The sequence below is a fragment of the Indicator indicator genome, chromosome 2 (assembly GCF_027791375.1).
Source record: "Indicator indicator isolate 239-I01 chromosome 2, UM_Iind_1.1, whole genome shotgun sequence".
NCBI lineage: Eukaryota > Metazoa > Chordata > Aves > Piciformes > Indicatoridae > Indicator > Indicator indicator.
The window spans coordinates 13,237,666-13,265,029 of record NC_072011.1 but is presented as its reverse complement, the minus strand read 5'-3'; the positions used below and the strand labels follow the sequence as shown (position 1 = coordinate 13,265,029).

Sequence of the window (27,364 nt, the reverse complement as noted above, 5' to 3'; positions counted from 1 at the left end):
GGTTCAGGCTCTTGGATCTGGTAAGTTTTCATAAGCCTTGTGGCTTAAATATTAAATTTCTTCATGGCAAGTAGCTGCCCTGAGGAGCTCTTGAGTTTCTTCTGTCTGTCGACGGACTTGCTCAAGGAGTTTGGCCATTTGGCTTTTTCTGAATGCTAATGAAAATTCTGGATCTGAAGAGGAAAAACAAATATTAGGCAGCTTGCTGTTTTTTCCCTGTATTTTAATGCAGATGCTTAGCTTGTATTTCAGGTTAGATATGATTAATGGTTCTTAGACAGAACCAGAGAATGGTAGGGGTTGGAAGTGACCTCTGGAGATCACCTGGTCCAACCTGCTTGCCAGAGCAGGTTCACCTAGACCACATAAAGCAGATTCTAATTTAGTTTTTGTCCCTATGGCCACTCGAGATTGCTGCTAAATTCTCCAGATCCAGATGTCTAAAGCTCAGTTGCCAAATTCAGCCTTATGCAACAGGTGCATATCAAGATGTAGCAGGGTCCTGGCTCTGGCTTTACATGCTATATGCATTTATTACCATTTTATAACTCTTATCTGTATTCAACTTCCACCTAACACCCTCCTCCGCCCTACCCCCTAAAAAACCCTAATCAAAATAGAAAATCAAGGAAAAAAATTTAAATTATGAAAAATATGTGGAACTTCCCAGCTTTAATATCAGCTAATTCATACAGTTGGCTTGTTTGCTTGCTTTATCAAAAAATAAACTAAACTCATATTTGAAAAGCTTTTAGGCTACATCTGGTGCCAAACATTTTTTATATTGGATAAAAACATATCTACTTGAAGTCCTGTTTCCCTGCTGATCAAAAAGCCTTTAAAGCAAATAAACCAATCAAACACACACCACACCCCCTGTCTTTATCAAAAGATACTCCTAGTTAGTTTAAACCAGGTAACAGCTACCCTTGAGATGATTTTGCTCACTTAAGTGAGTTAAGCTACTTGCCAGTAGTGAGTTAAGCTACTGGCCCTGTCATTTCTGTTATCAAGCAGTGCCCATTTGCAGCTGATAGGAGCAGGCAGCATCTGACAGGGCCTGGATGCTCAAGCCAGCAGGAAGGACATTACCTTCTCTTAGTCTGCAAAACGTAGAGATGCCCAGCTGCTGAAAGCGGAGCTCTTGGTGGGTAAGAAAACTCCTGAGGTAGGCCTGAATCTCTCCTGTGTGCCGCTTCAACAAAAGCATCATTCTTCCTGCGTAAATGGGAGAACCACTGGAGATCAATGGGAGCCTTTAAAACACTTTGAAAACAACTTTTGCAATGTTTCATGTTGTTAATGACTCAACTACCTTCATCTATGACCAATGCTACTGCAGAGAAGGGTAAAGGACTTCCATCTACTGCAGCCTCTAGTGGCATCACTGACAGTTCAGGTAAATAAAGGGCTGCTGTGCTAGGAAGCTGCCCCTTGTGAGGCATGTGCTGGCCATGGGCTGATGAAGCCCTCATGCTGACCCATCCGTGAAACAATTAACCTGCTGGATTGTCCATTACTTGAGAGTCTGCTCTGTTGCAAATCCTTGATGGTAGAATTGAAACTGGTTTGCATTTTCCATTAATGGAGACTCATGACTAGCTTCAGTTTCTCTCACACCTAAGGATTAAAATCTAACCAGGCTTTTTTAGAGAATGTGACAAGAATCATCTGAACACCTTTTTTCTTGCAGGTCTTAAAGGCTCTTAGCTGCATGGGACAACTATATTAAGCATAAAGCTGTCTTCTGCAGGAAAAAATAATACTCTTTTCATTCTCACTGGAACTTATGAAAATATATGTTCTTAAAAGCCACTTCACTGCTTCTGCTAATCTAGTCTAGAATTACAATGGCAATGGTTGGTTCTGTAAGATGCTTTCCTCTTGCTGGTCAGGAAGCAGAGCTGATCTAAAATTTTGCAACACAACCATCCCATTGTAATTGTCTCTACCAATCTCTGCTCCTATCTGAGAAGGAAGGTCAAACTCCTGTCTGAAACATGTTTTCAGCTTTCCTTTGTCAAGAAGTATTCTGTGCTCTCCCACCTTTCTAATTCAGTCAGTTTTGAGCCCCTCAGAAGTGCCTACAGACTAGCTGTGCAGAGTGATAGTGCTTGAATAAGAGTAGAAACATGAGTCATATCTAGAGTCCATTTTCATCCCTCAAGTACTCTTTTATGTGTATTTCAAGAGTGACTGTAGTTGCTTTTATGCTAATAAATGTGTAGAGACCAGATAGAGGATACTATAGGACTGCTAGGGGTTGTTCAGTGCCTGACAGTTAACTCCTTTGGGATAAGGCTCATTCTGCTCCAGCCAGCCATAAATCAATTTGAAAGCACAGTTAATGCTGTGTGAGAGTTACCGTGATCTATCATGTGCTGGATGATGGAGGCAGCATGAAAGGATGGCTCAGTATGTTCCAGTTGGCCAGCCAGTCTCACCAAGCACTTTGTCAAGGGTTCATCCATCCATTGGACCATGCATAATGTGGCTCCTTCTGGAAGACAGAAAGATAAGAGGGTAGTCTGTAAACAGAAGCTCCAGTGTCAAAGAAATGAAGGTGAGAGGTGGGCCTATACTGCCTAAACTATATTGCCTAAATAGGAAATGCTTACAGCTGGAAAAGCAAAATGAGAGCTGAACTTGTACAGTAAGTATGCTTAGGTTGTAGTAAAAAGGCCAGGTCCTGAGGTTACGCTCTCAGTAAGATAGGGCCATGGCTTTGATTCACAGAAAAACTGGTGGAGTTTTATTTTGTTGCGTTTGTGTTCTGAAAGAATCACTTCATGTATGAGATCCACTCTTGCCTAGCAGGCTCCGTCTGTCATAGAATGGCCTAGGTTGGAAGGGACCTCAGAGGTCATCTACTCCAGCCTCCCTAGGTCCAGCAGCTGCTGGGCACCTCTTGCAAAATGAAATGTGGCGTGTTGCCAGCTGCATGGCAGTCACACTAGATACAAGAGGTGAAACATTTGACTGACAAATTCCAATGCTGGGACAAGCTAAGAAAACATACCCTGATCCTCTCTGCCATGACGAGCGCTCTACTTTCTATGGGTGCTAATCTGGGGTCTCTTATACATAAGAGTGTTCTAGTCTTTTCCTTTTCTTATTTTAGAGCCTGTTATTGTGAAATGAATTCAGCTTGAGAAACTGGGTGATGTTACAACAGAAGTAGACAGACCTTGTCCAGCACTGAAGTTCAGCACAAAGAATTTTGAGTTAAAAGTTTTAAGCAGTTCAACAAAAAAAGTGTGTGAACAACCAAGCCCATGTGTCCTGCCAGGGAATCAGACTTTGCTCTTTTTGGAGCTTACAGCAAAACTCCCAGTGAATTTAAAGGGCTTGAGCTGTACATCCACATGTGATGCTTCTCCTGTTAGCATTAACAAAGGACACATACACTTCTCAGATTAGGCCAGTTGTGGTGGGGTTGCTTTCCTACCTTGCTTCGCTAGGTCAGCAAGGCAAGATGTCACATAATGAAGAGAGTCTTCCTGAGTGTCAGTAGAAAGCATGGTCTGGAGGAGAACTTCAACACATGGGCTCTCAAGGATTCTCTGCAACAAGAGATTCATGGTTAGCAGTTAGCACTTCTATTATGTTGCAATGGTGTCTGAGGAATTCAGAGGTACTGTAACTCTTAGCAATACTGAGGGATAAATACCAATAATGCAAATGTCTCCTCACAGACCTACTACAGAAAGATAAGAAACATCTTGCATTGTTCTCATACAATGCAAGATCACCTCATTTTAGGCATTTCCCAGGGCTTATCTGTCTGTGGGATGTTCTCATGATCACAGATCACTCAGAGCTCAAAGAATTCCTGACCTACTGTTGCTATACCAGTCTGTGTGTTAGCATTAAGCTGTCGGTTGCTCAAGTCTTGCTGCAGAAGTGAGTAAGCTGAGTGCTCTCGGGCAAAGCATTGGGGAAGTTTTTCAGTTTTTCTTTTTTTCCTCCAGGGCTTTAAAAACTTTCTGGTGTTGAAATGCTCTGATCTGCAGAAATACGAGACCTCACCTAGCAAAGGTGAGTTCTGTTTCTGGAGAGAAATGTTATGGATTAAACATTTTTGTGTGTATCCCTTATCTTTTGAGTTGAATCTGCTATTTTGAAAGTGGTGTTGGACAGTCGTACTGAAATATATATTTTGAAGACATGAGTTGAAAACAATTAGGAGACCTAGCCTGTGCTGACCTATATTAAAAGCACATAAGACCAAGGAATGAATCCTGAATGAGTCACCTGGGTGGTCCTAACAAAGGAAACTTCACACCTTCACACGGGTGCTCAGGTGTCCATCAACAAAAGGGAGTATCTTTTTATGTGTGCTCATTCTGTGTTGCAGGGTTCAGGGTTGCTGCTTAGGGGTTGAAGCTGGATTCAAGACTGTTGCCTTTCAAGCTCCCACACTCTGTTCATGTCCTGCTGACATAAGAACTAAGTTTTTTATCCTCTTGTACCCAGGACTCTTAAGTGTTTGAGAGACAGTTCTTTAGAACTGACCCTGAGAATCTGGAATTCTCACGCTTATCTGTGGATTCACTTGTGCAGTGAGAGTTTAAACACTCTCCTCGTTTTAAAGCTTTACTAAGGAGAACCAGCTCCCTGCTGATAACAGAATAAAGTCACAAAATTTAAGTGTCCAAAAATGGTGATTTTTTTTTTTAAGCAAACTTTGAAAAGATGATCCATTTTTAAGTCTTACTGTGGTCCTTCTCTGCAAGTAGTGGTAACCGGATCTCAAAAAAAAAAAAAAAAAGGAAGAAATAAAGGGACTGAGTCTCAAAAAGTGTGTACTAGAAAGTGGGGCAAAGCAGAGACAAGGATTTGGGTAGGGTTTTTTCCCCAACGTTGATTGTTACTACTAGCTGTGTTTGAATTAAAATTCAAGGGGAAAGGAAGTGCATCTGTGGATATGGATTTCATTAAAAGCAAAGTCAGCCACAGAGATCTTGATAGCATCTGGGTGTAACTGGTATCTTGACAAACAAACAAAATGTGCATCAGTAGCTGGGGTTATATTTAACAATCTGGGAGTGAAATTAGATCAGTGTTGGATCTGATAACTGGATAACACAGCTGAAAACCGAGAGTTAGGAAATAAAGCTTCAGTTTATAACAAACTTCAGATTTTCCTAGGTAGCTCCTTTAATTAGTATGAAATATCTTTGCTAGTACATTTTATACCTATGATAATGTCATTCAAATGATGTAACACTATCCCTCACAGGAAAAATTAAATGTTTCTTTCCTCCATTAGTGTTTTTGTATTGTAGTGGAAAAAATATGAAAAAAACCCCTTTCATTTCAGGTCCTGTTATTCATAGACACAATTTTCTGTGGAGTATCTTTGGCATATGTTTGATTTAAAAAAAAATAACTCTTGCTGTAGGTAATGCTGATTTGATATAACTATAACTACATCCTCCCAGGGTATATAGTTCAGTGAAGGATTTTGGGTACCTACCTGTCTATTTTTGGAAAGACTCAGGTTTTTGATGATACAAGCAGTATGGCCAACAATCACAGGGTCTGTTTTGTGTGCTGACAGTAGCATCCCCAGGCTCTGCAGTAGCTCAGCACATGCCAAAGTGTCCTGAGAAGAGCAACCAGTATCACAGTTACATCCAGTAGGGACAGCACACTGCAGCTTTGCGGCAAACTAGATAGAACAATCTTAGCTCTGCAAGAAGAGCATTACTTAGCTCATTGAAACCAGTGGTGTAGCAGCTGAGTCCTGTGCTGTTTCTCTCAAAGTATGATCTACTGACGTGACACTGATCTACAGTGCCCTTGTTACGGAAAGCTGGAGTCTTTAAGGTTTGGTAGTTTACTTTTGTTTGCATCAAATGCTTCCCAGAAGTTGCTAGTAGTCAGGGGAAGGACAGGTGATCCTGAACTGGTCAGCTTAGGCATGAAGGGCAAAAGTACCTGGTGAAGTAGCAGCAGCAGTGTGTCCTTGAGGACCACAGGAACTTACTTCACCTATAGTAATGGACTGCATGCTTAGCTCAGTTTGTGATCAAGCACCACTACAATAAGGGCTTCTGAACAGCATACTCTGAAATGATATGTACATCTTTCTCTGTGTCTGATGGCTACTTTAGAGGGACTTTACTGAGTCTTACTCCTTCCTCAATGCAGTCTTCTTCCATTTACCACTATTATTAATTGAATCAGGTCTTGTGAGTTGAGATTACTGCCCAGGTAGCAATTTCTCAATGACAATATGGATTAAGGGGCCACCACTTTTTAGAGAGAGACCTGATTTCAACAGGCTCTGGGTTAGATTTTAAACAAAGATTTCCTCCTGGGAGCATGTTTTTCTTCAGACTCTTTCCCTTATAAATTCTCTCTTAGTTTGAGCCATGAGCTGCCCAGGGCAAAAGGACAAGAGAAAATCTTTTACCCCAAAGGGAGCAAATAATAACTCTTGCACAGAATTGGAGGTTAAATGGAAAATACTATTTACAAAAGTAGCCAAAGTAGAAAAGATATAAAGGCACGAAGGAAATACATACACAAATCAGAATCAGCCTTGGCCTAGTTGGAGACCTAGGCCTACCAGGCCTCACTGGGCCTCAACCAGGCCCAGAGTAGGCCAAAAGTGCACCCCCCCACCCCAAGACAGACATACTAGGCCTCAGTGCTCCCCCTCCATAGGCCCAGTGGCGTAGCAAGAAATTAGCCACACTCCCCCACAAACCAAAATGAGGGCAGCTGCACACTGGGAGAGGAGGGAGAAAGAGAAAAACTGCCTGTGAGGTCTGCTTATATAGGGATTACAGGATTATGGGATAGAATAACAGTATGATACCCTGTGCCTCCCCCTGGACTGTCTAGCCCCTGGAGGACTTTTTATCTGTATGGCAGGACACTTAGTCCTCAGCCTATAACAGAACTTGAGTTCATTATGCAGTTCTTATGTTCATCAGCAGTGAGCTGTATTAGGTATATATCTAAAAACTGAGATCACAGAATGGGTGTCAAGTGGAGGGGCCAGGCTCTTTTCAGTGGTTCACAGTGATAAAACAAGGAACAATGGGTTCAAGCTTGAACACAGAAGATTTCACCTCAACATGAGGAGAAACTTCTTTACAGTGAGGGTGACAGAGCACTGGAACAGGCTGCCCAGGGAGGTTGTGGAGTCTCCTTCTCTGTAGACTTTCAAAACCCACCTGGATGCATTCCTGTGCAGACTATCCTAAGTGATCCTGCTCTGGCAGGGGGGTTGGACCTGATGATCTCTTGAGGTCCTTTCCAACCTCTGATGTACTGTGATACTGTACTGGTAGGGGTTGAAAGGGGCCTCCAGAGATCATCTAGTCCAACACCCCTTCTAAAGCAGGTTCACTCAGATCAGGTTGTACAGGAATGCATCCAGGCAGGTTCTGAAAGTCTCCAGAGAAGAAGACTCCACAATATTAGCAATGTATTATGAATTAAGGATGTATACATTACACATTAGTAATATATTAACAATAGTGTTCAATGTAAAACAAATCATCAGTCCTGTATACAGCAGAGAAAAACTGCATGATTCTGAAACCTGTGAAATGTCAGGATCACTGAAGCAGCCTGGAAAGGCACATATCTTTAAAAATTAGTTTAACTTGCATCTTTCTCTTAAGTTAAACTTCAAAAGTGTATCTTTGCTTTAATATCAGCTGACATCTTCACTTGTATTCATTTTAAGCACTGTCAAACCCAGCAATCCTTTAATGAAAAATGAAAATAGATGGAAGGGGCAGTGATATGCCTAAACTCAGGGGATTTACAGACTCTTATATATACAAATTTTCTCTAGTTTTGTTTTTCTTTTTCCTCAAAGGCAGAAATAGTATAATTTTAGATAATGCAATTAAATTAATATTGGTGACTGATTTTGGACCAGGTGTCCTCATTTCCATGTAATCCTATCAGCTACGGTACCCTTATTTGATTTGCTACAGCCTGGTAGGAAGAAATTTTCTATAGACTATAAATGAATTTCCTAATATACAATAACTTCCCTGCCAAGCTCTTCTGTTTATTTAGGACCTACATTAGCAAGTGACAGTACTTTTAATTTTGCTGAACTGTTTTGCTTTGGCTAGCATATGGCTGGGATCCCATTTTTTTTTTTTCTGGCTCAGTCCTGCACAGCATGAGAGAATCACAAGAAAACTCTGAGTAAAAATGGATTGGCTCATTCAGATGGGTACTGATCTAACTTCTCTCAAGACTGAAAGTATTGGCAGCGGCAGGAGGGGGCTGGAGAAAAAGGCAAGAAAAATCATTCCAGGTGCAACTGTTCTTAAAATTGCAGTGATGCACTCACACCCCCTATCCAGGGAATTTCTTGCCAAGATAAATATTATTCCATATCAGGTAGCAACATGGGAAGGCAAAGTTCTTTTGTACCTGGAGGGGAAAGTCAGTGGCATCATCTGGGCTAGATAGGCCCCTACCCACCTTGACTTTCAGGTCTTTGCTCAAAAGAATGTTATTTAAAATGCTGTTTTCTCACAAAGCCTGATTTTTTCATTAGTGTTTCAGGACTGGGCTGTCTTTGGAAGAGCTGAATAAAATTCTCCCTGCAAGAGGGAAGTCTTCCAGCACTTGCTGGGAGTTGCTGTCAAAAGCCTGCCCAAGGGATGGCAAAAAAGGCAGTTTAAGCAGGGCGAGGAGCTCCTGTGAAGCATTCCTGGGGGGTTGCTTCATGGTAACGAAAGGGCAGATGAATTCTGTCCTATTGTATCCTGGGTAGTATTTGTAATAATTCAAGCATCACTTGACTTGGTTGTAAAGGTTAGCTTTGTTCAATGGCTTGTTTTCCATCAGCTGTTCCCATGGAGAAGACCTTCTTTCACTCATAGAGAATTCAGCCTGAGTTACAGAAAGAAAAGGTCTGAAAAACAGGCCAGAAAAGGCATGGAGGTGGGGAGGCAGCATGTGAGTAAGGAGAGGTCAAACTCTTCTCAGAGTGCCCAGGGTTTGCTCACACAAAGCAGCCACACTCAGTAGTCAGAGACAGTCATGTTTGCTCACTAGAACAAATTTTGTGGTGTAGATACTTCTCACTGAAGAATAAACCCCTAAAGGTGATGCTTTGCTTTCCAGCCTCCTGCTGCTCACTCTTTTTCCACCATGAAGGATGGGCTGTTTCACTGCTGGTGTAACAAGGCTGAGCTCTCAGTGCCTTTGTTCCCAGTGATGCTGCACTGTGCCCTTTGTAGCTGGGGCTTTGAAGCACTGGTGAAGACGTTTCAGGATCAGGGAGAAAAGGAGTTGTGGGTACTCTGCTCAGAGAATAAAAAGTGCAAATGGTGTTTGAGGGCAAGAAAAGCAAATGCAAGTGAGGACAATGTTCCAGGACAGTGCCTCATACTGAGTAACATTTTTATGTGCAAATAGGTTCCGGCTAAATTAGTGTATTTCAGTTGTAAGCTAGTTGATGGTAAATTGTGTTTTGATTACATGAGGCAGTTTGACAAGCAATGAGGACATTTGCTACTAAATGCAGCCAGCACAAAACCTAGGAAGCCACAGTGCCTTTGAAAAGCTCTGTGCTCTAGTTGCTGCTTCCCAGGCATTGAGCTTATTCATTTTTTCCATCATGTTCTAGACTTAGAGGAGGTGCAGTTTGTGTATGTGCTACGGAAACGCAAGGCACTGGGCTTCCCATACCCAGGGGGAATTTCAAACCAGATTTGAGGGTATTTCAGCCATGAGAAACACCTAAGCCCAGGTGTGGTTACTCAGACTGTCTGTAACTACTGCTTAAAGCAATGCGGCAGGAAAGGTTCTCACATTATTTTGCTTCATCTGCTTGAACTCCGTCTCACTTAAAAGGTTATTGGTAGCTTAAGACACCTATCAGAAACCTTTCAGATCCATGTTCCTAATGATGCCTTTAATTACTGTAGTGGAAAAGCACATTTCACAATAATAATAATTTCTCATTTGCTACTTAGTGATTTTGCTGTTCTGTATAGAGGATGAAAATACAGCTGGAGTGTCTGTTTTGTTTATTTACTGTAGTTTATTTCTAGTCAGACTTCTTCATGTATTTGCTCAGTGTTGCACTAATGGTGGTGTTTGAACACAGGCAAAAGGAATGTTCTGTAACTAAGGACATGAGTGGACACAGGAAAGTTCTAGTGAATTAGCTGAAGATAGATAAAGATTTGAAACTGTATTAGCTCCCCTTGCTGTCTTGATTCTAAATCAAAAGGTGTTACATTTATGCAAATGTACTTCTGAACAGCTGTCCATACAGGGAGATGAAATATTTTTGTATATCACTTTGCACTGATGCACTTTAATTCACCCTAAATTAGTTTCTGTTTTTCAGTGTGCAGGGAAATGTGTAGCTGAAGAACCAGTTCCTCAGCTGCCCTCATGGTTCCAGTCTCTCCTCATGCTTTACCCTATGTCCTGCCCTTGTACCCCCATCTGACGACTTACAATCTGGGGATTGAGTGGACTGTAAGGAGTGCAGAGCAGTGTCCATACATCCAAGGTATTTGACACCCATCTTCCCCTCTACCCTCCCCCTGGTCCTCTTACAGGCAATCTTATTACCTATGGGATCCTTGGGATTGCTTGGATCCCACTCACCATAACAGATAGACTCCAGTAGTTAGTGACAGCACAGATGCAGTAGCCCAAACCCTGTTATCATGGGTTGCTGCGATGGAGAGATGGGATGAGGCCTGATGCAAAGGGTTGGGAAGTCTCACAGAACCCATTGGTCACTCCCAAAACGCATTTCTTGTACAGTTTTGCCATAGCAGAGCATTACCCTAGGGGGTAGCCAGAACTACTCTTACCTCTCTGGGCTTGGGAAATGACCTCCCCTACCTGGTTGTGTGGGTGCTGGGACAGTATCCAGAGCAGAGCAATGGAGGCATGACGCACATCCTTACTGCTAGATGCCAGGAGAGAGCACAGCTTGGGCAGGACATCCTCAGCAACCATCTCAGCCTGGATGTCTGCTGATTTGGGAAAATGACCAAGGTCAGGAAGCTTCAGGGCACCATGAAGAGGCATTCAGGCCTCAACTGAAACATTTGCTTGCTCCTCACTGATCTAGAACATAGAAGATTTCACCTCAACATGAGGAGAAACTTCTTTACAATGATGGTGACAGAGCCCTGGAACAGGCTCCCCAGGGGAGTTGTGGAGTCTCCTTCTCTAGAGACTTTCAAAACCTACCTGGATGCGTTCCTGTGCAGACTATCCTAGGTGATCCTGCTTTGGCAGGGCGGTTGGACCTGATCATCTCTTGGGGTCCCTTCCAACCTCTGATATACTGTGATACTGTGAAATTAGAGGGTACCTCCCCATCTCTGTGGGGTGGGACAACATTGGATGTTTGGGCATAAAAATAAGCCTTCATTTGTTTTATGTCCTTTTGCCAAAGGATTAAAATATGCTTGAGAGCAGAATGTAGGTTTGGGGGCATCCTTCAGTTTGTGTCTGAACCTCAGCAAGAAGAAATGAGGGGAGTTTTCTGAGTCCTTCATTGGCATAAGGGCCAGGTAAGAAGGTGGTAGCTTCTACTGCACAGACAGAAAGGGCTACTCAAACAGCAGCTATCTCACAGAGTTATAGTTAGCCAAGGGAGAGATCAGGCAACCTGGCTGACTCTTTAGGCCCTACTTGTCCCTGCAGCCCCATGAGTGCTTTTTGGGTGCTAAAAGACAATGCCAGAGCAGCCAGCAGATGGAGCAGCAGTCTCAAAAGGCCAAGCAGGCCAGTACTTTTCAGCCATGCAAGCGGCATGAGCAGCATACCAATTTCTTCACCTGTAGCTCCACTGGAATTGTGATTGCCTGAAAATTAAGCACTTCTATATTTTCTAGATTAATTTCTCTACCCTGGACCCTCGGGCTCTAGTGCTGAGCTTGCCAGTCTTCTGCTTTCATCCCCTAAGTATGTAGAAACAGCTCTTGGGCATTTAACAGGACAGCATATTTTCAAGAGTATGAAAAATGCTTTGGAGAAAATTATATTTAATGATAGCTAGATTCATGCCCTGGGAGAAAGCAGATCCCCACTCAAGCAGCAATTTCAGGAGACATTCTATCCTAATCTGTTTTAATGCTTAGGAAACACGTAAGGGAGAAAAACTTAATAATTTATTAAGTGCAAAGGCTCTATGCATATGAAGACCTCTGATGTCTCTCTCACTTTGTCCAGATGCTTCCCCTCGCTACCTGGGAGCCCCAAGGCAGATTTAGGTGGTGTCTGTGCTGCAGCCCTCTTTTCCCAATTAAAATGCAGAAAAGAAGGTATCTCTTTGCTTTTACTATGAAGGGTTCCCAGCTCACTGTGCTCACTCTGAAAGGCAGAAAGAAGAAACAGTGTGGTTTGTTTATTACCAAGATACTGCTTACCACTTGTAGCCAAATTTCTTAGACAAACACATGCCTGGCTTGAAACCTGCATAACCAAAAAGGGGGGGGGAGGGGGGGAGGGGGAGAACAAAAGAAATGGGGAAAAAGAGCTGTTTCAATAGTGCATGTTCTTGCCTACTGTATACAATATAAACAATGCTAGCAAGCTATCATATTATCTTCAGAGAACAAATTTTGGGACATGACTTTTCAAAGTTTTTGATAATTTTTTTTTTCAGCCTCTGCTAGTATCAGTCATCCTGTAGCTGATGAGGAAGAGCTAATGGCTTCAGATGCTAGTTTATTCTAGAATATCAGGTAAGTTATAGGAAAATGAAAGGAGTGAATTCATGTCATTTACTTTACCATTTTGTCACTTCACTCAATTTAAGGTTCTACCCTTTAAACCCTGAACTGTGGTTTATTGAAGTTTCTTTGGTGTGGCTCCCAACAAAGCCAAATTTTCAAGATGTTATTCTTTGAAGACATATAGTCAAAGTTAAGGATACCAAAAAGGGGAACTAAAAAAAAAGTAGCATAATAGATGCTCCAGATACCTTCCGTCACAAATGCAATGATCAAAGATAGTTGAAAGCCTGGACAGAGCATTTCACACATGTAGTTTCAAGTGTAAAGAATACAGGTCATCGTAGCCTAAAGGAAGTGTCCAGAGCTGTGGAACAACTTTGATGATTTCCCCTCTCTTTTTCCATACATTCACTTTGCAGAACCTATGTATCTACTAATGCATTTGCCTTTCCTCATAGGAAAGATGTTGAATAGGGACATACACAGTAGATGAGCAGAACTGTGTAAGACTGAAACTGGAAGCCCAAGTTACAGCTCTACTCTGATGTTAAGCCTTTATACAAAGAGAAAGCTACAGCATTACCTTATCCACAGAAGAAGACAGGAGAGAGATGAGCGTCCGCAGCAGGAATCTGTTGCTGGGTCTCAGCATGGCTTCATGGTGCTGAACATTGGCTGCCACATTGCTTAGTGCAGCACAGCTGTAATACTGCAGAGAACAAAGAGAAAAGTAGAGAGAGGAAGTCACAGTGGTGACATGTTGAAGAGAAAAAAAATTAATTGGAGAAATAGTCAGATGTGGAGCTGATGAAAATAAAGTGGTGTTTCATATTAAGGATGTTTTCTTAGGTAGGTGTGATAAGAGCCTAAGTTGGCTTCCTCCAGGAAAAGTGATGCAAACTGCTAGAGCTGCAATATCAGTTGTGCTGTGGCACTACATGTTGTACAAATTCACTAAGACTCCGGGTATTTGGGAATGTACCATGCTCCTGCAGCAGCACTGCTGCTGGCACCTAAGTTAGGTCATCTGTGTCTACTCTATAATATGTTTACATGTATTTACTCAAGCTGAAAGTAGTCATTGCCCTAGTATGCCAAGGGGACATTTTCAAAGGATTTAAACATCAATGGTAAGGAGGATTATATATATAAGAGCATGTATTACTAGGGAGGTATAATTAGAAGAAACATGTTGAGCTGTAGAGAAGGAAATTTCAAGATGAATCTCAGAGGAGGCTGATGATGCTGAAACAGTTTGCAGAAAGCAATTCCAGAGGCTCTATCACCTCAGACATTTAAAAGAAATCTCAACAGAGATAACAAAACCAATGGAGGAAACAATCTTGTACTGCTCAAAGGACTCAGTGAATGAGCTAGTGGATTTTGAGGTTTACAACTCTGATTCATAGCTTTTCATCAGCACACTTTTGAATCAAGATCAGCTCTCTGTTAAGTGTGCAGAATCACAAAGAGGTGTCTGTGGTAGGCATAAAATAGGAAGATTTCCCAGACGTTTACAGGAAGAAAAAAAAAAATCTTTGAAGTTATGCCCTCTCAGAGCACTTAGTAAAATTACTTGGAGTGGAAGATCAAAGTTAGGATAAAAAGGCAGCAGAGGAAGAGGCCGAGCTGTAACTTGTCTGATACTGTGAAAGACATGAGAAGGTAACAGTCTAACAATGGTGTGCGTGTGATCTTGTGTGTGCTGGCAGGTGCACTTCTGCATCATCTCCTGTGGACCTAGACAAACTATTTTGAGTATGCATTATCTGACTGATCCGAGTTTTACCAAGATGCTCTCACATGTTTTCCCACTTCTCTAGAGAAACCTTCCTTCCTCTCCATTTTTTCATTTCTACATGCTGTGGTTTCTGCTCTCCTTACAGTCACACTGTTATTGTTTAAAAATCTGACTTGTTTGAGCCATACCTGCACTTCTGAGTCAGGAGAGTTCAGCATCAAGGCAAGAACTGGTAGGGCTCCTTCCTTGCATAGGACCTGTTGGATTTTCTCTGCCATTTAAAAAAACAAAGAAAGAAAGTACTGTTAGTGTCTTTTTCCACTTCCCTCCTCCTCATCTGGAGGCACCATTCAAAAGGGATATGCAGAGTCAGTGGATTCTAGAGAGTGGTGATGTTGTTCAAATATAATGCTAATCAGTGTGACTGGAGATTAGGTAATTTAGAGCTTGTGCACTATAGCAGTATGCTGACTGGGATAACGGTGTCATCTAGATAAGTGAGATTTAATGCTGAGGGGGTTTCAGAGTTAATGTGTGGTAGTGCATGTGTTATACCAGAAGATTAAATACTGTTTTTTTCTAAAGCTGTTGGCAGACATCCCAGGAGCCATTAGTGCTTGGCCCATAATAGTTACATTTTGCATCTTTCACCATCAATTTTGGGATACAAGCCAAAATGTTCCAAGAGCTTAACCTTGTTACATAACCTTCAGAGATTGCTTCAAAGTATCACCAAATGTGCTGGTAACCTTTTAGGCCAAGTTATTTCTTTAACTTCCCCTCCCCCTATTTCTTTGATGATTTAACTACTTGTATATTAGCCCCTTAGGGTTGAAAAGTAAGCCTTTCTATTTCACTACTAGGCAAAAAAGGGTCTGTATTAGCTACAGAGAGGCCAAACAACTCATAAGCCTGTGGTATCAACATGGATGCCATAAGGAAAAGGAAATAATTTGAGAAATTGTCAGCAATTTTAGACAAACCATTAGTCAGAAGGTACCTGATTGTGTGAGGTTGAGAATAGCACCAACTGCATTTTGTTGGACTCTAGGATCATAGGAATTGGCAAGGGACAGTAGGGGTGTAATTCCTCGAGCAGCACCAATAGCCTCTCGATTGGACTCTGGAGAAAAGAAGCAGAGAAAGAAAAAAATAAGATATTGCCATATCCTGTGAGCCAGGAGCAGGACAACTAGCAGGATGACTTTCTTTGGTGTTCACTTCTGTTATTCTTCAGTATATATAAAATTTTTTCTACATATTCAAAGGAACCTGTTTAAAAATTCCAAGAGCTCAATGGGAAAGAAACTAATTTATGACTTTTGGATCAGCCATAGATCACAGCTTGTTCAGTGCTTTTGTTTTATGACTGGGATGATAAAAATAGACTGTAAGTCTCCTGAAACAGGTTAGCATGTTGTCATACTTGCCTTGTACCCCCTGGTATGTCTGATTAAGATATTCACAGTGTGCCAGACAGAACCTACACAACTATCACGGTATATCAGAGGTCGGAAGGGACCACAAGAGATCATCGGGTCCACCTGCCCTGCCAGATCAGGATCACTTAGGGTAGTCTGCACAGGAATGCATCCAGGTGGGTTTGGAAAATCTCCAGAGAAGGAGATTCCACAATCCCCCTGGGCAGCCTGTTCCAGTGCTCCATCACTCTCGCTGTAAAGAAGTTTCTCCTTGTGTTGAGGTGAAATCTTCTATGTTCAGGCTTGAACCCATTGTTTCTTGTCTTATTACTGTGAACCACCCAAAAGAGCCTGGCCCCCTCCACTTGACACTCACCCCTCTCACAGACCCCTTGACTGCAGATCTCTAACTGCAGGTTAAGACTGACTAACTTCAGGTAAGACTGAATTAATTCAGCAGGATATATTCAGGGCCAGTTTCTCTCTTTAAATGTGCCTGTGTCACTCCTTTAACAGCAGGAAACAATACGGAGGTTTCTAGAACCAGAATTTGACATGGCAGCATATTCAGTTGTACAACTAGTTGTATTCAACATCCTGGAGTACAAGGAGTATTCAGAAATTATCTGCAGAGCACTTTGAGACTGTTGGATTGAAAACTGGGGAAAAAAACCCGTAATACTTAATCAATGCCATAAAATTAACTAGAGACTATAAAATACTATATAACATTTATATACTGTGTATATATGTACAATACATATCATAAAGTTATGCTATGAAATAGAACAGTGTTAAAAAAAATCTGCTTTTAGTTCTACTCCTTTTATTTTGAACTTACTGAAGGTAGCCTCAGTTATGCTCTTCCCCACCATTTGACCATGAGGCCATCAAAACATTTGCAACAAATGACCTGCTGTCACACTGAGACATGTGAGGTCTTCTCTTTTATGTCTGAACATTATCTCTATTTGTATCTTATATTCATTTTAGTGGCATAATTTTGAAAAAAAAATGTTTTGGCAGTGGTGTTCTTTGAAGTTGAAGATCTTTAAATAGTGATTAGACCAATGAAGAAATCTCTTAATATTATAGCATTCATCAGATGATTTTATAAAAGGAAAAAGCAAATTCCATTGTTTATGTGAGCCAAACTGTCACTGAAGACCACAGGAGTTTTAGTTGGGTCTTGCTTCGTTTACATACCTTTCTAGACAGTTTAAGCAATGGGCAGTATCTGAAAGTTTGCTGACAGAAACATAAAGCAGAAGAAAGCAAGAAATATTTGGATGAAATCAACTCTTCAGGTGCCAGCTACCTTAGAGAGTTATTATTTCTATACCTGGAGCCTATCTATGCTGGGGAACTGCCACACACAGATAACCCAGGTTATTTATTCAAGTATAGTTCAGCCAATATCAGTTTAGTATGCAAGGATCAGTCCCTTTCTGCCTTCATATGAATATTTTACTCAAGGAAATATTTTATTTTGGGAAAAAAATACTCAGTTTTTGAGCAAATTATTCTGGGAAGAGTCATGTATTTAAATCAGCTTTCCTGCATTGGAAGCTTGTTTGGTTTTGAAGTAGAAATTCGTTTGTGTGGTTCCAGTTGATGAAAACCAGTCTGATATGATGTAAACTCTCGTTACTTGAGTAAAGAAAAGAGGTAAAAAGATTGGGAATTCAGATATTGCTGCTTCCTTCATTCTTTCACACTCCATGAATGTTTGTGAATGCGGAAGGGAATATCACATTTGGACAAAAGAATTACAAACATTTGGACAAAACTTGGGCAAATTTTCTACCACTTTCCCTTCTAGGGCTGGGAAGTGTAATCCTATATCCTCTTGTAAAAGAATATCCTATATCCTCTTGTAAAAGAATATCCTATAGCCTCTTGTAAGAGAATATCCTATAACCTCTTGTAAGAGAATATCCTATAGCCTTTTGTAAGAGAACTTCTCAGATCTTCTGGAGAAAGAACTGGCCATGACAGAATATGAGCCACTGGATGCTTCAAAGGTTTTTCTTTCATGAAGAAACATAATTGGTTTAATTTGGAAAGGCTTCACAACCATGACAGCTCAAATTTTTTTTCTGCTTGAGGGCCCACAGGTGGTGATCAACACTGGAAGCCTACAGTGGCCAGATGAGCTCTTACAGACTGCATCAGAGGGAGGTGGCACAGAGACCCACTCCTGCCTGGATTGCATCACTTGTCTCTCCTTGGGTTTTATTTCTGTCTTTTTTTTTTTTTTTTACTATATTGATTTCCTATATACTATACTTTATTTTAGTTATTACATTTTACTTAACCCATGAGTTTTGTATTTTGCTTTTTTTTTTTTTTTCCCCCAATTCTCCCACTGTGAGGGGGAAGAATGAGTGGGCAGCTGAGTGGTGGTTAGTTGCTGCCTGGGGTTAAACTGTGGCATTAACTCATGACGGAATGGATGGGGATATCTATCTCACCCAGATGTGTAACTGTGTTATTATCTCCATAGGAGATGTGACAGGCTAGATTCCTTTTCTCTTCTGGACCACCTGTTTATCTAAGTAATGCAGTTCCTCCACTGACTCCACTGTAACCACTGATGTCCATTAGAGTGCTTTTAGTATTCAGGTGCTTCTCTAAAATGGGGAAACCTTGAAACTGGCATGGAGAAATTCTTTCCACTCTGCCATCTGTATGCTTGAAAGTTCTCCTGTTAGTACAACTTTGAATGGGTTCTACACTCAATGCATCCTCCTTGTTTAGCTTAATGCAGATGTTAAGGCCTGATGAAACCCTTGGTATGGATGTTTGCTTCTGTTTCCTATGCACTCTGAGAAGAGTTTTTCTCCCAGAACTGATTGCTTTCACTCACAGATTGAAAAGCTGCAGATAATTGCAAAGTGCACATGTCCTTTTGCTGCGTGCACAAATGCTGATAGTGGAACAAACTGACCTTCAAATTCTTTTAATATGAATGGGTTTGTTTGCTGCCTAAATGGGTTTGTTTGATGCTTTTTTTTTTCTTTTTTTTTTTTCTTTTTCGTTTTGCTACCTTTTGCAGCTGGTAAATGCCACACAACCCAGCTTATGTGTAACTTGCAATCACACTGCTAAACAGCTTCACTCAGTACCCAGGCTTGCATGCTTATTGCATTATGGGATTTAGAATTTAAGTCACCTTAAAGATATCTAAGGATCTTCCTAATTGGTTGTGCTTCCACATTTATCTTTTTAAACCACTCTAAAGCATGAGTAGCTTGCTTGAAGGACATGACTGAACAGAGTATTTTTCTCAAGCAGACCTTTTAAATAACTGGAATCTGTGAGCTAAAAATAAAATAAACTCTAGAGAATTTGCTCTTGCTTTAGTCTCATTGCTGTGGTAGCTAAATATAGTCTGAAAAAGAAATTTATGGATTCAGTCCGTCTGAATCATAGTGAAACTGGGACAGAGATCCTGAACACCGATCAAACCCCAGGCAGCAACCTACCTCTATGTCCAGCAGATGCCTTCCTATCCAGATTGAAAACATCTTGAGAGCTCAATTTGAACTACTTGTGCTCAGAAGTACACTGGCACTTAAGGGAGCATGCAAAAGCATTAGGTGACCACCCTGGACAGAGAATGAAGGTGGGTTAGATCAGGAGTGGCTGTGGGTTCCCTATACTCTGGGCTAGAGACAGACACATGTAAAAGGGCCAGAGGGCCTTCAAGACTGAGAAACATCCTTAGGTGCTCAAAGAAGTTGCTTTCTCTGTGGGCTGCTTAAAACAGGAGAAGGGATATTTCTCTGTAGATCTTCAGGGTGTAACTTTGCTAACTATACACAAAGAAAGTCCTTCTAGTGCCAGGTATGTAATATTTCAGTGATGCCATGCCTAATTTAGATATTTAAGTGAGGCGACTTACATTGCTCAAAACTAATGTAGAATACAGAGCTCTTAACCTGGCTGTAAATAACATGCAAATAATTTTCAAAGGGAAAGGTGTTTTAAAATCTGCAAATAAATAAGGAAAAGATGGAATAAAATTAAAATCAGCACTTTTATGTAGTTGAATCCTGTTTATTCACTCCCCCTTTGCTACATAAATACTCAAATGAGAATGTAACACTTTCACCACGCTTCTCTCAGCCTTCTGGGACATCTGATTGCAACTTCCCACGCTGGAGAGGGAAGCAAGTGGAATAAGCAGTACAGGAAGGGAAATAAATGTTATTCATAGCTGTTATACAGGCTTGGCACAATTTCCACAGTGGAAGTGCACATCTAAAGCAAAAGGTAGAATAAGCCAGACTAACCTGTTAACCTTTCTTTTGATAACTGTAGTTGAGCTTATCTGTCTGGATGCCAAGAAAATATCTATATCATATATGAAATATGCATAGTTATGCAAGAGAAGTTAGTGACAAATGCAAACAGTACATGATGGGTAAAGAACTGACCAGAATCAAGCTGGCAACATGTTTTGTGAATGGGAATGACCATCTGGAAGGAGGCTACAAGTGAAGTTCCACAGGAACTGGTCTGTAGTTGGTTTTAAAGCAGAAAGCTAATACAAAGGTATGAGTGGAGCGCTGTCTGGAATATTTTACAAATAACTGACAAGCTAGAAGACTGAAGCAACACAAACAGAATGAAACCTTACAGTACAAAATGCAGAGGTGTACACTTGGAAACATTTGTTGCAGATCATTTATTAGTTGATGTCTTTTGGAAATACAGAGGAGGAGAAAGACTAAGTGATTGAGTCAGCTGCAGGATGGCAACCTCACTATGATGCAATCACACCAAAAAAAAAAAAAGAAAACAAACAAAAAACCCCAAATGTGATAGATGTACCACAAAATGTATTTCCCTGGATGCCACAATGAAAGACACAGGTGAGACTCCAGCAGAAATACTGCACATTTCTGGTGATTTCTCCTTCAGAAGAGATGAACTTAAAATAGAACTGTTGCAACATTTATATAAATTCTGGGATTGTAACAATGCCTGACAGCAGATAAAATTGCTATGTTCCATTTCTGGAACATATAATTTACACCCAGAAGTGCTATGAACATGAATGGAGAGCCTTCTTTACAAGAAGAGCCTTAAATAAGCTTGGCTTTTTCAATCTAGTAAAATGAAGAAGCCTCATTGGCATAGACTTCAGAGAGGCAGAACTACTGAAGCAAGAGCCAATGCAGAGGCTAATAAGCTGGTCACAAATATAGTTAGGCTGGAAATCAGAAAAAGGGTTGTAATCAGAAAAGAATGAAGGTCAGAAACACTGAGAAAAATATCTGAACTGGAATCCCGACAGGTTAAATTTATAATGCGGGAATACCAAAATTTGCTGCTTCATTTTATGACTCCTACACCAATTACATATATGTTGTTTCACCTTGTAATATGAGGTAAGAGTTGGATTAATTCACTGCAGAATGAAGTAAGGAGAATCACTAATTGTTTTTCACTAACGGTTATTGGCTATTAGGTTTTGATCTCCCCATTTCAAGAAGATAAAGAGAAAGAACTCACCTGAAACAGCCAAAGTCATGATGCATGCACAGGAATTACATTGGACAGTGGGATCCTCTGACTCAAGCAGATCAAGAACTGGCTCAAGTAAACCCATCTGGACAACTAATTCTTTGTCAGCTATTCATAAAGTCAAGAAAAAATGGACAAACAGAAAAGTAAACATGAATGCCTTTGCCAAAGAATATATCCTCTCTGAAGATATTCAAAACTCGCCTGCATGCATTCCTCTGTGATCTGGTATAGGTGACCCTGCTCTGGCAGGGGGGTTGGACTAGATGATCTTTTGAGGTCCCTTCCAGCCCCTAACATTCTGTGATTCTGTGATCTTCTTTTGACTGCTTTGAGGGTCTATATTGTCATTATGCAAAACAGACCTAAGGTGGAAGCAGCCTGAAAGGTACCCACAGTCTCTAGCTTGGTTTGCTTAATTCCTCTTCAGACTCATGAAAGACCCTAAGAGATGTTCAGAGGCTCTTCTTCTTCAGGTTTCATATATTTCTGCAAGCAATTCTGTTTTCAAAGACAAAGTTCATTTTGGAAAGTGCAACTGCAGCTTTCCTATAGGTCCATGATTTACTCAGCCCTCTCTCTTTTTCTCTTCAACTATATCCTTTAAATTTTTCTTTTTTTTTTTTTCCTTCACTTGTAAATTGTGACATGATCTTATTTGCAGCACGATCCTTAAAGAAAAAAAAAAGGCAAAAAGCCAGCTTCATTGAAGACTGACCCCGTCTTCTGCTATTATTGGATAGTGTGATGGAATACCTGTTGTGGCCCAGGTGCCAGGGTGTGCAGTTGTACATGCAACAAGGACTGGGTTGATGAGGCATGGGATGTTTGTGCCCTGTCTAGCAAAATAAACTTTATTGGGAAGTTTTTCATTTGCAGCTCCCAGATCCTATCGCAATTGCATTTGCTCTGTTAGCTACAGAAGAAAATCAATTCTGTTAAGCATTTTTTTTTTAATCTGCAAGCAATGCAAGAGCAAGGTCCAGTTAATAAATAACAAGAAAATGAGAACTGTCTGATAATCAAAGTTTATTTCTAAGAGCTCTCTGTGTTGTTGAAAGGGTAAGTGGTGGGCTCTTGATCCAAGAATGAGAACAGTATAAGCTGTTCCCACACTAGCCTGGGAATAATTTATCAGCCTTTGTACACAGATCCAAGATCTCTTGCCACATGATATAATCTAGTTGCAGGGATTTGATATACCCTGGTGTCAGTTGAATCTATGATGTGGTTTGCAGACAGAAGCAGACTCACATCTCTTCTGTCAGGAATACAAAAAAAAAGAATCTGGATTTGTGTAGACCTGGAGCCTGGATATTTAGATGTGCCCTCCTTTGTCTCAGTCTAGCTGAAGAGATACTTTTTCACCTGAAGAGGGATGCATAGTTAATTGCTTACCATTTCCTTCCAGCAAGAAGTTGACAAGGGACAAAGAAGACATCTGCTGCACCTCCAGGTCAGCAGACCTTAACAAAGCATAGAAGGGTTCCAGATGCTCCACAGGCAGGGGAATGTTCACTGCAGGAATGACAGGAAATATTCAGGAGTCTCATTGTTCACAGCAGTCACATTTTTCCTGCTGGTCTTAAGCCTCAGGTGCTACCATACATAGGCTGAGCAGTATTCCCTTTCATTTAAATTCCAATGCTATCAGCAAAACAGGGCAAGTTTCCCAAAAAGGCTTTGAATGATCAAGTACTTAAAAACATCAGAGAAAGGGAGCAATGTGACTTGCTACCATACAAGTCATTCGGCCTCATAGCAGGTCCTCAAGTTGTGGTTATGTGCCCTTTTTAGCCAAAAAAAATTACATATGATAAAGCTATCAAGCCAAGTGGCAGAATATTCTTCTTGAAGTCAATTTAAATCAAACAAATAGATAAATAAATCACAGCCTGCTTGTCACTTGAATTTCTATCTTTTTGTAGGACCCAAACTTGCTCCAACCTTATTTGGTCTGTCTAGGCTGACTTCTAACCATTACAAATTACTCCAGGAGCCTTGTGTTCCCACAGAATAGTAGAAGCCAAGAAGAATGCTTCCTGCATAAAATTTCCACTATAATCTGGCCCCTATGGCTTTGTCCTCTTCCAAAATTATATCAAATAAAACCTTAAACAATTACCATGGCTATTTACTTCCACCACAGTATTGACTGTGTTGCTCTCAGGAGATTCAGTATACATTGACTTTAACTACTTTGGGTTCTGCCAAGATTTTTCCAGAAGTTTAGAATTACACAAATGACAGCCTCATGAGAGACATCTCCTCATAGCAAAAATCCAGAATAAAACATGGCAATGACAGCATTTCCATTTTCCTTAGCAAACAATACAGCATCAAAGGAGGGAAAAAAAACCACAAACAACTTTGATTAATGGATCAAAGGGAATTCTACATTTGGAAAAAAATACTTATGTGAAAATTTTCTAATGCACTGATATAACTTACTGTGCTGACTCATATGCAAGTAATAGAGGGCAGCAGACTGCTGTAAACCTGGGTTTTCTGAAAAGGCTAAGGTCCTTAAAGCTTCCAGAGGGTCCTTCCCAAGCGGTGACATTTCAAAACCTGAAGATGTACAATGACAGCACAGACTCAATTATACCTGAAAGGGGTTAGTTTACAAAAAGAAATTAAACCAAGACAAACACTTGAGGATTTTTGCACTGCAAGAACTCCATGCAGCCAATGTATCCTTATTCATGTTTCTGTGAAGAAGCAATAATATGAATCTGGAATAACCTGTCCTTGGCAATGCCTCTTGTGAAGCTCACAAACCTAGCAGTTGGAAGCAAGACAAATTATAACCTTTAGACACTTTTATGCTATCCAATATAAATGCAGCTCTTGTTGTTCTCTAAAAATATGTTTTCCTGCATCATAGAACTTTCTTAAAATGTATCTACTGAACATATTGTTTATAGTTATGAGCTATAGAAAGAGTACATATTTTTAAAATTTACTACACTTTAAGTTTACTTTTTTTCCTGTCCTGGGTATTACAGCAAAGGATTTCAGAGAACAGAAACATGGATTGCAAATGGGCTTGCCTCAGGCTGAAATGTCTAGCATTCTACCTGTTCTTGAGTATGATAGTTCCCCCATGAATAAACCAGATGTTCAGCAATAGCCATCAGGCAGTAGCAGCCATGCATGACTTCTGTAAGGCACTGCATACTGTAATCATAATGTGTGGAATGGAGCAGCAGAGGGGGAAAAAAGGGGCCATTGAACCTCTGCTCAACAGTATAAACAGTTGAAATGGTAATGCAGTATAAATTGGTGGAGCAGCAATTGTAAGATCTTTCAAACAACAGATTAAAGCAGCACATGAAGGATTGAAATACCTCATGAACAAAATCTAGCTACTTTACTTCCCATGGGATAAAGAAATCTGAGGGATGTGAAGGATCATAGGATCATAGAATCATAGAATCAGTCAGGGTTGGAAGGGACCACAAGGATCATCTAGTTCCAACCCCCCTGCCATGGGCAGGGACACCTCACACTAGATGAGGCTGGCCAGAGCCAGCCAGAGATGTGAGAGTTCAAGCCTCAGTGCAAAACTCAGCCAATATTGCAAGTCATTATTAGAAGCTGCTGACATGTCAAGAGTAGCAAACTCCAACTTTAAGGATCAGGTAAGTGTGCTTCACAAAACTAGTTCATATAAAGATCGATTTAGTTTAATAATTAACAATTCATGCAGTGAGAAGGACTAGCCAGTGCATGCAAGGTTTACTTCCTTACCTACCGACTCTAAATCTCCCATATATCTGTGCGTTCTTGTTTGCGAGGATGATAAAGCAGAAGCCACTCAGAATCCTCACCTGCTTATAACATCAAGCATTTGGTGCCCTAGCTAATAGCTAAGTACAACAATTAAGCATGAGGTCTCTCCTTGCACCCAAATAGTCCAAATGTTGGCTCCCTTCTTACTACAATTTGTTGAGAACTGAGGATGGGCTTGCTCCACCTTGCAATAAAATACACAGGTCAGGGTAAGAGGGATGTGTCTTGGTACTCTTTGTGAGGCTTCCCTGCCTCCAGCTGTCTTGGCAGCAGGATTTGGCCACTCAAGCAGTTAACCTTGGCTGTTCTTCTTGGCTGCTGTGTATGTCCTATCACAGACATCGTTTCCTCCCTGACAGCACACATTGCTATCTGCACACTGGCGTACTGCTGTCACAGAAGCTCTGGACTCCCTCCTGCTGCACCCCAGATCCTGAGGATCCAAGACATGAGCCTTTTGAAGACTCATCTGAGAGAAGAAAGGATTCCTCAAGAAAACATACACTTAGGTTTTTCAGGAAGCACTAGTGGGTGCTGCAAAGGGCAGTTCTGGCCTCAGCCCTTTTCCAGACCATCTCTTCACTGCACTTGATCCATCAACTGAGCTGAGATACTGCCAAGACACTCTCTTACACAGTCAGTAGCATGGGAGCCTTCTAAAGAAGTTCAGCCCTGGAAGATCCCCACTGTACATCAGGCTGAAAGATCTGGTCCTGTTCTACATATGGACCTCAGAATTTAACCAGTACAACAATTGGTGAACTATATCAGCAGCACAACACACCCACCATGCCCCCCCCCCCCCATCCCCATTCATAAGGTAGTGGCACCAGCTAATACTAGCTGAGGTTGATTCACTGATGGTCATAACAACTGGCATCACAGCAGTTATTCCGAAGGCTGCTCCATGACGGGTCATTTTAAAGAGCATTAATTGTGCCACACAAAGGAAAAATGTCTCTCCAGGTCCCCCTTACAAAATGGCTTTATGTCTCCAAAAAAGGCAAGGTCAGAAATAGTAGTTTGTGTTCCACATACTTCACAAAGATAAAAATAGAAGGATATGCAATTTTGTGTAGTAGCTTTAGCCCAAGGTTGTTAAACTTAAAGCAATATACTGAATTAGCTGTGAGACAAAGCAAAACCAAACAAGCTACAGCTCCTTCCTAAGCTTGAGACAAGGTATGTTTTTATATGGGACCACTGACTACACTGACTATCCTAGGACAGGATAGAGAGGACATCACAAATAGATAAACCAGGACTAGTCAGGCAGTCTGTAAAGCAGAGGAGATATACAAAGAGTTACAGATCTACTTTAATTCAAGCAGAATCCTGTAACTGTTTTAAAGCCTTGTGACTAAAATGTTTGCACAAAAGCACTTAGACAAACTAGTTGCTTGGAAGCCTGGGAACTCAATGGTGTTTGTCTCTGAGTGACTTTGACCTTCCCCGTGTACAGTGCACTCCCAGTGCAAGTCCAGGTGTTCCAAAGCCAGCCACCATTGATGTGCAAAACTCAGCCAAGGACAACACTGTGATTTGCCTGCTCACAGCTTGGCACTCAAGTAGCACCCAGTGTTGGTACAGCCTATTTCCAGATTTGTGCCTTCAGAAATTGACTGCAAAAAATTAACTTTCGTTTCACAAAAGACTCACTGTTATGAAACATATTTACATGGGTTATGTATTAATGGTGGTGGCAGAGCAAGAAAGTGACCATTTCCACCTAGATCCAAATGTGACACCACTTGAGCTCTCAGTGCCCTGTAAACAAAGAAAATGCTTTGTAGCTCTGGCCTCTCCTACATCATCACCAAGGTGCTCCATGCCATGCCACAACAGAAAACATCAATCTGTTTTCAAGGCACAAAATAAATTACCTTTGTTTTTTTCAGAACCCTCTAGGGAAAAAAAAAAAAACAACCCCTCTTACCTGCTTCGATATGCTGCAGAAACTCCTGTACTGTCACCCTCTCATGAGGCTGCAGGATGGGCTTGTAGAGCTGTCTGGTTTTAGAGCCACTTTGTTTTAAGCAGGAGCATTTTATTATTAGAGTTAAGAATTCCTTGATGCCATGTACCAAGTTGGAGGACATCCTCTGAACGAAAGCCATGAAATCATGCAGCAGTTGCATGCATCGTCCACACAGTTGACCCATTCTTGT

General features: G+C 41.1%; 1 protein-coding gene across 1 annotated transcript; it reads right to left on the bottom strand.

Moving 5' to 3' along the window:
* Positions 1-51: 51 nt before the first annotated feature.
* Positions 52-27,364, bottom strand: LOC128976271 (uncharacterized). The gene is made up of 14 exons (XM_054393454.1): positions 27,133-27,364; positions 23,853-23,972; positions 22,800-22,919; positions 21,390-21,509; positions 15,446-15,568; positions 14,634-14,716; positions 13,288-13,413; positions 12,396-12,441; positions 10,858-10,991; positions 5,480-5,608; positions 3,449-3,563; positions 2,366-2,500; positions 1,093-1,218; positions 52-173 (listed from the first exon to the last, which is right to left on the bottom strand). The coding sequence occupies exons 1-14, from the start codon at positions 27,356-27,358 to the stop codon at positions 52-54; spliced, it is 1,725 nt and encodes a 574-aa protein (XP_054249429.1). The 5' UTR covers positions 27,359-27,364.

Excerpts from the sequence above, each read along its gene's own strand:
- LOC128976271 (XM_054393454.1), bottom strand. The coding sequence starts at position 27,358 with ATGGGTCAACTGTGTGGACGATGCATGCAACTGCTGCATGATTTCATG. Across the intron at positions 22,920-23,852 it reads CTTGCATATGAGTCAGCACA|TGAACATTCCCCTGCCTGTG; the intron begins GTAAGTTATATC and ends TCATTCCTGCAG. Across the intron at positions 14,717-15,445 it reads TCTCAACCTCACACAATCAG|AGAAAATCCAACAGGTCCTA; the intron begins GTACCTTCTGAC and ends TTTAAATGGCAG.